General features: G+C 31.9%; 1 protein-coding gene and 1 long non-coding RNA gene across 2 annotated transcripts; one reads left to right on the top strand and one right to left on the bottom strand.

Annotated features, from left to right (window-relative positions):
* Window positions 1-23: 23 nt before the first annotated feature.
* Window positions 24-2138, top strand: LOC111393379. The gene is made up of 2 exons (XR_002702410.1): window positions 24-1627; window positions 1715-2138. It is a non-coding gene; the product is annotated as an uncharacterized LOC111393379 (long non-coding RNA).
* Window positions 2139-5188: 3050 nt separating this feature from the next.
* Window positions 5189-10200, bottom strand: LOC111393380 (F-box protein SKIP16-like). Its single transcript, XM_023018889.1, has 5 exons — window positions 9859-10200; window positions 8582-9304; window positions 7402-7620; window positions 5797-5903; window positions 5189-5558 (listed from the first exon to the last, which is right to left on the bottom strand). The coding sequence occupies exons 1-5, from the start codon at window positions 10060-10062 to the stop codon at window positions 5480-5482; spliced, it is 1332 nt and encodes a 443-aa protein (XP_022874657.1). The 5' UTR covers window positions 10063-10200; the 3' UTR covers window positions 5189-5479.
* Window positions 10201-12986: the final 2786 nt, after the last annotated feature.

Here is a 12986-nt window from a genome sequence, read left to right on the forward strand (position 1 = left end):
CTCCCTCACTTTCTTGTTGTGGGATTGGGTATATACTTCTTACTAGGCAAATTGTTGAATGTGTACACTGATATGTAAGCTTTGAAATGATGATTTTGGGGTGAGAGAAAATTGATAAAACAATTACACAACAATATCACAGATTTGATATATAGAAGAGAATGAAATTTTTATGATGCGTTGGTTTATTGATAAGTGTGTAGTATTTTTTTGTGTCGTATATAGTTTTGTCATTACGTAATTATTCAATGTTTGTTGTTTACATGAATGTATTGTGGTTACTTTAAAAAGTGTAACTATACTTAGTATACTGTGAGATCAAAAGCCTTGGAAATAAGACTAGACTTGGGCTGATGCCATAAATCATGGGTTGCTGAGAAGCTTTCTTCCTTTTTGTCAAGAGGACTATGCCCAAAGATGCTTTAAGTCTTGAGGTGATTGGCTAGTGCCTTTCCTTGACATGATACCTTGACATTACCTTTCAAACCTGTTTGTGTGCTTGATTAAATGGAGAAAATTATTCCAAGAATCTGCTTAACAATGCTACTTTTGATTTATTTTATTTTGGATTCTAAACAGGGGAATAAGCTTCAACTGATATGTTGACAGTTTTATATTACCCAAAGATAGTGCAAAAGCATTATGTTTGACCAATAGATAGCACTCGTAACTTCCTTTGACTACTATCCTCCCTCCACCCTATTGACCAATTGAAGAGCATAAAAAAAAGTTCGATGTGGCATGAGCCTTAATTGTTGGCTTTCCCATCTATGGTAATGTATATATTGGAAAGCAATATGACATATTGTTCCCCCGATTTACTCTCTCTCCACAGTATTGGTACTTGATATTAAGGTTCATACAGGATATTTGGGTTCTCTCTTAGTACCCTATCAATAGTGTTATGAAATATTTTACTTAGAATTTGGTTATTACATATTAGTCAGGTTAAAAAGATAATATTATCTTAGTGGATTGGCGGCAGTCAATAATCCATAACTTCAGGCGGAGGAGGGAGCACTTTCAAATAGTATTTCTAATCTAATGCTATTTTTTCATTCATTAGTTTGTAATTTTGTTAGACTGAATGCCAATCAGGTAGCCTGCACAAGTGCCCGTCATACGCTGTTTATGCCAAGAGCTGGAGGTGTGGTTTGTCTTGAAAACTTTCCAAACATCATAACTAATGTAGAACTTGCTGATTTAGCTGATGACTAAATTACTACGTTTCAGTTTAAAGAAAGACAAAGAATAAAGAAAGAAAGCATTGTTGGTTTTAGTTTCTTGCAAATGCTTTAAAAATGTGTTAAATTTGGAAATTTATTTTCAGCATTCATGAGTTTAGTGATGCTGTGCATCATATGCACACTTGTTATATGACAATGTTGAAATGCTTATATGCTAGGAATCTGTGTTATCTGTCTATTAGTACTATCATTTCCCCTCATTTTGGATGCTCGTGAGTTTTTCATGTAATATTAGCGTGAAATGTAGTACTAGTTGATCATGAATTCATAGTGAAATTCTTGCTGACATTTTAACATCTTCCAATTGATGCAGGTATCATCTTTCTTCTACTTCTGCAAGTTGATCGTTCCACATTTCTTGACCATGGCCATTGGCATAGGTATGACTTTTAAATTACCACATGGTGATGCTTAATGCTACTCTAAACAGTGAACTGATCATTTTTATACCGGTTAAATAATTACAGCATTAGTTGTTGCGTTCACATTGTTCTTTGTGTATGAGCAATATGAGGACGAAATTGATGGGATGGCAAAGGTTGTAATCAACCGTTTGAGGAAGGCTTGATCTCTTTTGCAAGGAATCTACCAATGCCGTTGACCTCAGTTTTATCAGATTGTGAACCTTTGAAAGAGAAGAAATCTTTGTGATTTGTTTGATAACCTGCAATTAGAGCTCATCCATCCTTTACGTGCCTACTAACTTTGATCTTTGATTTCTCTTCCGATTGTAGATATTGTATACAATAGCTTTTGGAGTTACATGGCGAAAGAGCCATATTTTCTCTTTTGAGTAGGTTGTAGATGGAAGTGTTATTGATTATAACCACTAGTGGAATTACAAAATAAATGAATTGAAGTTAATACTATGTATAGCGGATTCACTTCTACTATTGCAGTCTTGTTCCAGAGTGGGATAATCTAAATGGAGAGAAAATCAGCCCAAATGTATGGTTTTTAATGAACAATGGTAAACCTATAGAAAAGTTCTACTGACATTTTATAGAATACACATGGCAGTGGGGCTCACTCCCATAAAATATTCTCATGAGGTTCACCCTCATGTGACTGTCCCATAGAAGATCTGTGAAAAAATTATCTGTACACAGGACATTTTCCATAATCATTTAGTTAGTGTCAAATAGACTAGCTAGAGGGCTCAACATGGAACATCTTGATGGCTCGAAGAGATTGATTGAAGTAATTGACAAGAAAAAAAGGCAGATAAATGTTGCTATTGTATTAGATTATATATGTTAGAAGATTGCATATATTATTATTATTTTTGTTTACTTTATTTATTTATTTTACATTAATGGAGTGTTTGATTCGGAATTTTTTCATCCAGATTTTAACTTTTGTAGTGATTGACTATCATTTTTTTTTCAAGGAAAATAGTTTTTAACCATTGAAAAGATGCCTAATTTTTGTTGTTTTTGAGGAAAGCACATTCTTGGGGTCAGTTTTTGTTTTCTTTAAAAGAAGGAAAACATTTTCTTTTATAGGAGATATTTTTTATATCAATCAAATACATCCTAAAAAGTAAATGGGCTTAGAGAGCACTGCCTCCCCTTCCTAGTTCCTATGCCCCTGGACGAGCGATATATCATGGGCTTGTAGACTTCAAGTCGTTAGTTTGCTAGGCCAGCCTTCGAAATCAAGACAGAAGGTCAGCCTTCGAAATCAAGATAGAATATAGGAGGACAAGGGTTGAAAAATGCATTTTCTATTATATAGTAATGCTTTTTACAATTTGGGACTTGGAACTTGACACTTCACAAATGAGTTCATCGTTTGCCTCCTCAAATGGCTAGGATTTAGCTAATTTAATGCCTCCGGAGTATAGTTCAGTAGTGCAAAAGACATGAGTGAGGTTATTTCACGCCTTGTTGGCAGTCGCAATATGAGGGTTAGATTCCTGAAACATGGAATTGAATTTCGTATAGGTCCAGTGTACAGATAGCTCTTGTTTCCTTGTGTGCTGGGGTACATTCCACTATTTACCTCCCTCACAAAGTTCTAGGGGCAGAACGGTAAGACCCTCAAAGTTGGGGTTGAACCTTTTTTTATTTATTTATTATATTTAGCTGATCTAATGGTAGATATTTGATTTCAAAGATCTCTACCTAATATCTTATAAATATGTATAAGAATATTTGTATTATCTAGAGAACTACAATATAATGCGAGTTACCTTTTAGCAGTCTTCTGGCCTGAAGCTGCTTGGATGCTTGCTGTCTAGAATCTTCTATCCAGCCTGAAGTGCTAATGCGTCTAGAATGTTCTAGCCAGTTGAAGATGCTTTCGTTTCTAGATGTTTCCACACTTCGGCCATGTTTGGCTGCCATAGTTTCGTCCATTATGTTCCATGCAGCCTCATGTACGTTCTTCTATCCCGCGCCTTGTTTGCGTTAAAATTCAGCCATAGCATAAATGGAAAGTCCTATGGCTTGTGCGGTGTTACAGATAGCTGTCAATTGGGGGCAGAAATGGGGTTCTAGAGCTGGATTGATTAGTACTCGGAGTCCACAAAAGAATACAATGTTGGTTTTCTGCTTCGAGCATCTCTTTTCTACAATAAAGGTCCCCACAAAATGGACTTTGTAGGCTATAATATTTTGAAGATTTGTTTGAAATTTTTGACAAAACAAATTCAATTAGACTACACAAAGGATTTATTTCGCGTGACTTTTTAAAAGTTAAAATGAGCTTTTGAAATCCAAAAGTTATTTTTGAACTCGTTTGGTTAATTTTATGAAAGTGTTTCTTTTAGTTAGAAAAGCTTTTAAAAAAAGTGATTTAATGTAATTTTCTCAAAAAGTACTTCTTAGATAAGAAATTCTTTTAAAAATTACTTTTAAACAAAAATTAAAGATAACTTTATTCAAAAGTTATTTTCCAGGAAACTAAAATCAAAATCATGCCAAATGAACTCTAAATTGATGGTAATAAAGACAGAAACCCAAGTTTCTCAACTGAAAGTAAGCTAAGCTGCCCTACACTAAGCATTCTTCAATTTGTCATTGTCTTCCATAGATTAGAAGACTCGAAATAACTATTGTCTCTCTTCTCCATTTCACTTTCCATTGGTTGCTTCAAACAAAGTTTTACAATAACATTTCTATTATTTTAAATCGGTATGAAATTGATATAATCGTTAAAAATTATTGATTTAGTTGTACATTGAAATTGAAATCGACACATGTAAAGATTTTTTTGGAATAAGTCTTAATAAGACACCATCTTTAACATACATATAAAGAATAAGTTCTTCTCTAATATGCAACTTCAAGTGATTCAATAGAATAGATCTATTTTCTACTTTTTGAATACCAAAGATCAACTTAGAATGAATCACTTGAATACTCCTCTAATAACTGATTCACTGTGGCATATATGGCCCAATCACTGTGAGCAAGAGCTAGTGTCACTTCAACACATTTTGTACATATAGTCTTTGTCATAACTCAGTTTGACTCTTTTAAGTTAAAGCTTTTTGTTTCATATACTAATTTTTAAGACCACATTCACACAATAAAAATATTTTGTACATAAATTCAATTTTTTTTTTTTACTTTTTAATCACACATTTTCAAATCACTATTCAAAACATCATCTTCTACCAATTTCTCTTTATAATTGTCATCAAACAGGGGTTTAGATGCATTGGAGTGCTTTACACAATTTATTACATTGGTTAAAAATCAGAATAAGAGATAATTAAGATTTGTAGTTCTATATTGAGCTGCGAGTATCAAAATTTTTCACACCAATTGAGGCTCTCCCTTCACACCTGGTGTATAGGGCTCACAACTACTCCTCTTACTACATGACGCTTATCTAACCAACACTTAGATTCAGCCTACACAAACTTGAAGAACTATAGAGTTATTTTGTGAAAATGGTATCGAAGGCAGTTAACAATTCTTGTACACCTCAAGAAAGACTAGGAATTATTATATTAACTCTAATACTACAAGAGGTCCTTCCAAGTTCTAGTGTGTAGTTTCACTTTGCAGCAAACTATTTTCTATAGCATACAATTAGACCATCCTTCAAATAGTCTGCAAATGGCCATTCTTTATAATTAAAAGACACAATGAAACACTGAAACACACTAGCAGATTTGGAGATTTCATCAATGAAAGAATATTTAGCAAACGAAATTACAGAAGAAAAACAACTCTGTATCAATACAGCATTCCCATAATTGACTTTGCACAATAGAGTTATCAGAAAATATAGTCTGGTAACTGCAGTGGGAACCGTGCTACTTCAGCCACAAACTGGTCTCCTTTTGGATCTGCCAATCTGGGCAAAACCGTGCATCAAATTTTCAGAAAATAAAAGCCAATCAACCTTTATCTATTGCAAAAAATTTCATTCTTATTCAGTTTTTATGCCAAAAAAATCCAAGTTAACAGAAAGCAATGAAAGGCACAAGAAGAGAGAAATGACCACACAACGAAAAAACACTGAAAGAGAGATAAAACACTAATTTTTTTTTTTTATATCTTTTGCAATTCACTATGTCAAATTTAAGGCATACCTTCCAGGGACAAAAGTAAATGATCCTTCAATGGATCCTTGAGAACATGGCAGAGGTGTGCAACTCTCATAGACAAACTCATCCCCTCCAGGATGTAGTAGTGGAAACTGCAATTGTGTGATTAAGATAAGAGTAAATAAAATTTTAAAGACTGAAAATGTGACAACATTAACTCAACAAAAAGAGTCTTTGGAAGCTTGTGAAGTAGTAATCATTTTCTTGATAAGTCATATGGCTACATTTATTTGTCTTCAATATTACTTATGTAACCAAAAAGCACCGATGTACAATTAACAAGACCCAACTATGCACAAAAATTACGCTGTATATAAAATGTAATGTAGAGGAGGTGTTTAGCAATATTCATAATAGACCAGATATTGTGCTCAACATGAATACTTCAAACTTCTTAGTCAATATCAAGGAGTTGGCAGAAATTGAATGGAATGAAACAGCCAAATAGATCTGCTTCATGAAGCCCCTGTAAAGCCCTTGAAGCATATTCAGATATAAAAAATAAATTCGTCACCCATTAGATTAGTTACTGGATCATTTTTTTAATCTAGTCTACGCTCTGTAATATTCTAGATGAAATCGTTCAGAATTATGTATGGAGTCTATTAAATAACTGCCAAATGTCCTAGTGTACAATTATAATTTTCTGACCTTTGACTGGTCCTGATGATGTAGGACAGTGGAACAAAACAAAGTAAAGAGAACATAGGAACTGGGAGAAGAATAGAGAATAGAAGTGAAAGCCTAACAATTGTTAATATAATAGTCAATGCCAGAATTGTAAATCAAGAATTGTCATATTGAGAAGTAGAAGTTCTAAAAAGACTAGGGAATATACTCAAACTTGCTAATAATTATTACAGGAAAAAAAAATCTACATTTACACATAAAATAAAATCATAAATCAGATAGTAATCCCCATCTTATCCTAAACTCACTTTCTACACATTTATAAATATAAAATTGTGAATTAGGAGCTTTATGACGGTCACATCAGAAAATTAGCTCCATGAAGCGAGCATCTTCCCATGGTGGAAGGATCTAGTCCATGGTTCAAAAAATGATTCAATGATTTAGCCCATGTTTGGTCTCCATTAAATTTCATTACATTTCATTCCATTTTTTCTCCCCCATTTTTCAATCACACAATCTTTCATAAAATAATATTACACGTAAATCAAAATCTTTTCTTTCTTTTTCAACCATTCATTTTTCAAAAAAATACTATTCCACCCATTTTCATTTCTAGAAAATGGGGGACAAACGGGGGCTTAATCTTGGATAGATTGGTGCCTATTTCTCTTCCACTGTAAGTAAATCAAAAATGATTTAAAATTGACTATAATAGTTCTCTATCTCATCCTTGCAAATGTAGATTCAGAATTTAAGTCAATTAAAGTTCATCCTGCAGCTCCACAGGAATAAATACTGCATACCCTTCACATATATGAATCAAATCAAACGTTTTAATCATAGTTCAGCAAGAAAAGAGTTCAGTCAGTCAACAAAAAGTTCAAACCAATTTATTCAAGAGTCACAGCTATCATAACCAAGTGAAAATGTTTGAAAGTTATAATCAAGAAATCCCACCTTCCCTATTACAGCTTCTCCATTGACATTTGATACGACAGCATCATTAGCACGTATAGTCCAGTGTCTCCAATACAACTGGCAAGAACTGAACTTCATTCCATTGATGACACATCCACCAGGGGAAAGAGACATGCGGATTGAATAAGCAAACAAATACTTGTCTGATTCATCTTGAAGGTTACTGAACTCAGGTACAAATGCAGCAGAAGCACGGACCTGAAGTTCATATCTCAATTGTCAAATGGTAAAGGTAAAGAAAATGTCCTAGACTTATTTCAACCGTTAAAATTTGATAGTTAGGTTGAATGGTTAAATCCTAGAGGCAGGCCATAGAAAATATAAATTACAGTTACGAGATATCTGTTCTAGAGATATACTACCTCACGTGCACTACTCTACTGAAATACGTGCAACATTTTGTGAACACATAGTCATAATATTAGTTAATTTATGATGGCAAACTGGCAATAAGAATAAAGGAACTTAATCCAACAAAATGCAGAAGTTCTACAAAATAGAAGACAGAACAAGATTATATAGATATTAAGAAGGAAGGCTTTACCATGAAAGAAACTCACACATCACCAAGAAACATGTACTACAACCTTCACAAATATATTATAAGTCACATAGAAATGAGCTTAGACAGAAGAGAAGGCATAGCATAAAGAACAAATAATAAACTTTCTGGGAGTAAATATTTGGTGAAATGATAAGAGTTGAGTTGAAAGAGTAAAAAGACAGAGATCAGATCAATGAGTGACTTCAGTTTGACAAACATAGGATTCAGCTAGGCAATGAGTCACTCTTGCTTCAACAAAGAGCTCAGGTTTTCATGTAACTAGGTGGCCACTTGGTTAGCCAATAAAAATAACCTGGAAAGGAAAACCATCGTCATCTGAGAATTTGCTTAAGGAAATTTCTGGTTTCTTTTATATTAAGGTGATTTAAATTTAGCTTGGACCCTATAAGCACCTTTGCGAATTATATACCTCAAAAGACTGAACAAGCTTTTCCATTTACAATAAGAATCATAAAATCAAGCCCCCGGGCACAAGAACATAAAATCAAGTAGCACTCTGTTAGATTCTTCCACACCACACAAGCAGTGTTACTGAACAATATAACAAATATGACAGGGTAAGGGTAGTTAGAATATCACAAAAACAGTAGTTACCTTGACACCATTTGTTATAGCAGAGGAACATAGAGGAGGTTGCTCCGGGAATATATTGATGAGTCTGATCTTTCCTTCTTGACGAACCTTAATAGAGCCATCATGCAAGCGACGACCATGTTCTTCGAGCCATAATAGCATGGCATCCTGTTGTTCACTACCTTTTGATTCATGCACCAAACTTATCAATGTATCTGGCACACAAGGAAGCATTTCTCCATCAATAGCAAGATTCATCGTACCAACAAAAAGTTGACCAGTGCTACAGTTCAGGAAGAAAATCTTTTCACTGTAGGTGGCAGAAGCTGCAACAACAATATACTCAGATCTATTGCTGAACCCCAGGTGATGCATAATACCCTTGGTATCAAGTATCACCTGACTTAAGGGCAACAGGAACACATTAACCAGATGATCATTTAAAGAGTATCCTCCCATAATACCCAACAAAGTTAAAGGAAAGCTTCCATTAAACTCATCATTTGGTAGTTCTTGACCATCACAAAAACGATAGAGAAGCCTCGTAGGAAGAGGCAATTCTACTTTCATATAGTTCTCAAACTCATTGATCTCAGCTTCAGATGCACCCTTGCGTAGAGTAGGCAAAACCTCTGGTAAGTTCACTGCTAACCAGCTTTTTAGTTTGGTCCAGCATTGTTTAGCTCGTATAACCAGTGACCACGGATACAAAGCAAATGCTTCTCGCCATGCTAGATAAGCTGCCTGCCAAGTAAATCTTCAGTGAGCTCTAATAGAATTTCAAAAGACACATCGTCATTACCTATATAAAACTTTTACTAAATATGTTAAAAAGATTTGCATAGAAATGAAAGCAAACGATCCATCTCAGTAAACACAGTTGAATTGTAAATAGGTATTATTCAAAAGCTAGTTACTCCTTATAAAACCATTTTTGTCCCCAGCTGTTCTATATTATCTGGCTTTTGAGGATAACAATTATGGGATACCAACACTGGCCACTGAACTTCACACTAAATTTCAGTTTGACTACAAAACTTTAAATTGTTTGAACATTTTAAAGTGATATCACTTACGCAAATTTACACCACTGGGTTCATTTCCCAGATTTCCGTATAGCTTGAACACTTATTCAAGAAGTGATAATGAAACATAGTTCAACTCCACAGTAAAATTAATTCGATAAAAACTAACACTTTAACTCGAAATCCCAGTAAATTAAACTAATTCAAAAGCATTATAGATTAGCATAATTTCCTAGCTTGAGCGTCATCTGTGAGTGTGTGTATATATATAACCTTGAAAGAAGGGGCGGGGTTGCCGTGGGGATCATGAGGCGAAGATAGCTCAAGATCAAACGAACAGAACTTTGCCCAAAGGGAGTCGTCGGAGGCCCAAACGTGAAATCTCTTTCCGACGCAGCTCACCGACGCAACATCCGATGGGCCCAATTTTGAGAGTATTATGTGCATCGCCAGACTCCCCACTGTCTCCAATTCCATCTTTTTTTCCTTTTATTTTGATTAATTGCTTCCGATTAATCGCTGCCGGCCGATTCCGTGAGTCCGTATACAGTATTTTCGGCTTTCTTACAGGGAAATAAGGTCCCAATTTTATTCAATTTTCTTTGGGAACAATCATTTATGAGAAGTTTGGAAAATCCTTGTTAAAATTTTAGGACATTATTTTAGGCGGTTTAAAAATTGCTCAGCTGCAGTTGTTTACTTTCGTAGTCGTCTTATGTGACATACACGTTATGATTAGTAATTTAATATATTAATGTGATAGTTTTTTATTATCTTATGTAACGAATTATTAATCGTCACGTGAATGTCACATAGGACAATTGCAATAACGAGGGATTGAAAATAACATTATTTTTTGAAATTATCCAAAATTCATGTAGTGTGATTTGGGTTGAATTTCTCAACCAATCAAATTGATGATTTTTTTGTTGTTTTGTAAACTTTCTTCTAATTTTATTATCTCTAGAAAATAATTTTTGAAAACTACCCAAAATTGGACCCTGGTAAACATAAAAAACTAGTACTTTAAAAAACCCTCATAAACGGTACACAAAACTCCCAAGCAAGCCCTAAAGGTTCTTAACCTTTATTATTGTAGCACATATTTTCTAATTATTATTATTATTATTATTATTATTATTATTATTGCACTCTTATCATCAACTTTTCATTAATTAATACATCTACACGTCGATGTGCATCTTTTGTAAATTTATTTAGTTATCGTGCTTTGAAATGAGAAATTTTTTTGGTCAAACTTTCGGATTGTTGTCCTTTTTTTGCTTGTTTAAAAATCGGATAATTGGCAATACCCCTAACGTTTGCTTGTTTTGTAGAATACCCTCCTAACATTTCAATTTTTTATACATTTATTTAATTATCGTGCTTTGAAATGAGCATTTTTTTTTTTTTGTCAAACTTTTGGATTGTTGTCCTTTTTTTTGCTTGTTTAAAAATAGGATAATTGGCAATACCCCTAACGTTTGCTTGTTTTGTGGAATGTCCTCCTAACCTTTCAGTTTGGTGCAAACCCCCTTAAATCACCCAAACATTGCGGAATACCTACATAGTGTCTATATCCGTTAGTTTACATGTTAAAAACAATAAAGAGAGCAAAAATGAATAAAACCTTAATGGAATTTCCATCTCTTCAGATCCACACAGACTCAATTAAAAGTGCTAAATAAAGAAAGTGAAAATTACATATTCTAATTGATTTGAAATTCATATTTCACAAATCATATGCCATGTTTATAATTTCACAAATCAGATATCTTTTTCTAATTAATTAATATATTTTAAATATTAATAATTGTATTACAAAATTAAATATACATATTCATCGACGAAATAAGTGAAAATGGTCATTTGACCCACCATTATTTCCACTTTGGCGTTTGATTGATTAAAAAAAATGAAAACACAATTTAAAGACACTTTTTCAAAAATACCCTTCCATCTCCCCTCCCCCTCCCCCTCCCCCTCCACGGTTTGGAGATAAGAAATCAGATTCATTGACAATCAGTCGTCTAGACATCTCCCTCACCAAATAACTTTTGGTTGCCAGCTGTTAACAATTGTAAATGTTAGTTTTTGTGGAATTATAATTAGATTATTGGGTTTTGTTGAGTTTCAGTCAGATTATTGGTTGGAATATTAATTTGTGGTATGAAAGGCATGATTTAGGCTAGATTTGTGTATAGATAAACTGTATTGCCAAATTTTTGTTGTTTGGGAAGCTCCAACTCGTCGAAAATGGTGGAATCCGACGAGTGGAGAGCAAAATGTTGAAACCGGCTGACTAATAGTCGGCTGGCTATCAACAGTAGGTTCAACCCGGCTGTTAACAGCCAGTCCTAGAACTCGGTTGTTAGAACCGGCTGTTTAACAGTCATATTTTATTATTATTATTTTTTGTAATTATAAATTTCCTAGATTAATTTAAATCACTAAATGTTTGAAATTTTAATTACACATTTTTCTCTCGATCAAAATTTAAAGGAATTTGTTATTCTAAAATTATTTTTTTAATTATTTTTTAACTCTTTATTTGGAATTAAATTTTTATTTTTATTTTAAATTTAAATTTTAATTTTAAGAAAGTTGTTATTTTAGAATTTATTTTCAAATCAATTATTTAATCTGAATTTTAACTTTTTATTTTTAATTTATTTTTAATTTTATTTTTATTTTTAATTTTAATTTTAGTTATAATTTTAATTTAAAGAAATTTTTTATTTTAAAATTAATTTTAAAATTACTTTTTTAATTCTAATTTCAATTTTTTATGTTAAATTTAATTGTAATTGTAATTTTATTTTAAATTCATATTTTTTAATTATAATTTTAATGTAAAGAAATTTTTTATTTTAAAATTAATTTCAAATTAAATTTTTAATTCTAATTTTAAATTTAATTTTAGTTTTTTATTTTATTTTATTTTATTTTAAATTTAAATTTTCATTTTAGTTATAATTTTAATTTAATGAAATTTTTATTTAAAATTAATTTTCAAATTACTTTTTAATTTTTATTTCAATTTTTATGTTAAATTTAATTGTAATCGTAACTTTATTTTAAATTTATATTTTTTTAATTATAATTTTAATGTAAAGAAATTTTTTATTTTAAAATTAATTTCAAATTAAAATTTTAATTCTAATTTTAAATTTTTATTTTTATTTAATTATTATTTTATTTTATTTTATTTTAAATTTAAATTTTCGTTTTAGTTATAATTTTAATATAAAGAAATTTGTGATTTTAAAATAAATTTTGAAATAAAATTTTTAATTCTAATTTTAACTTTTTTTTAATTTAATTGTAATGGTAATTTTATTTTAAATTTAAATTTTCATTTTATATAATTTTAATTTGAAGAAATTTGTTATTTTTTAATT

This window comes from Olea europaea, chromosome 4, assembly GCF_002742605.1.
Source record: "Olea europaea var. sylvestris chromosome 4, O_europaea_v1, whole genome shotgun sequence".
NCBI lineage: Eukaryota > Viridiplantae > Streptophyta > Magnoliopsida > Lamiales > Oleaceae > Olea > Olea europaea.

What these genes read in the sequence shown, in the direction of transcription:
- LOC111393380 (XM_023018889.1), bottom strand. Translation starts at nt 10,062, where the DNA reads ATGGAATTGGAGACAGTGGGGAGTCTGGCGATGCACATAATACTCTCA. An exon ending in CTATAACAAATGGTGTCAAG is followed by an intron (nt 7,621 to 8,581) that starts GTAACTACTGTT and finishes TATGAACTTCAG; the next exon opens with GTCCGTGCTTCTGCTGCATT. An exon ending in GAGAAGCTGTAATAGGGAAG is followed by an intron (nt 5,904 to 7,401) that starts GTGGGATTTCTT and finishes ACACAATTGCAG; the next exon opens with TTTCCACTACTACATCCTGG.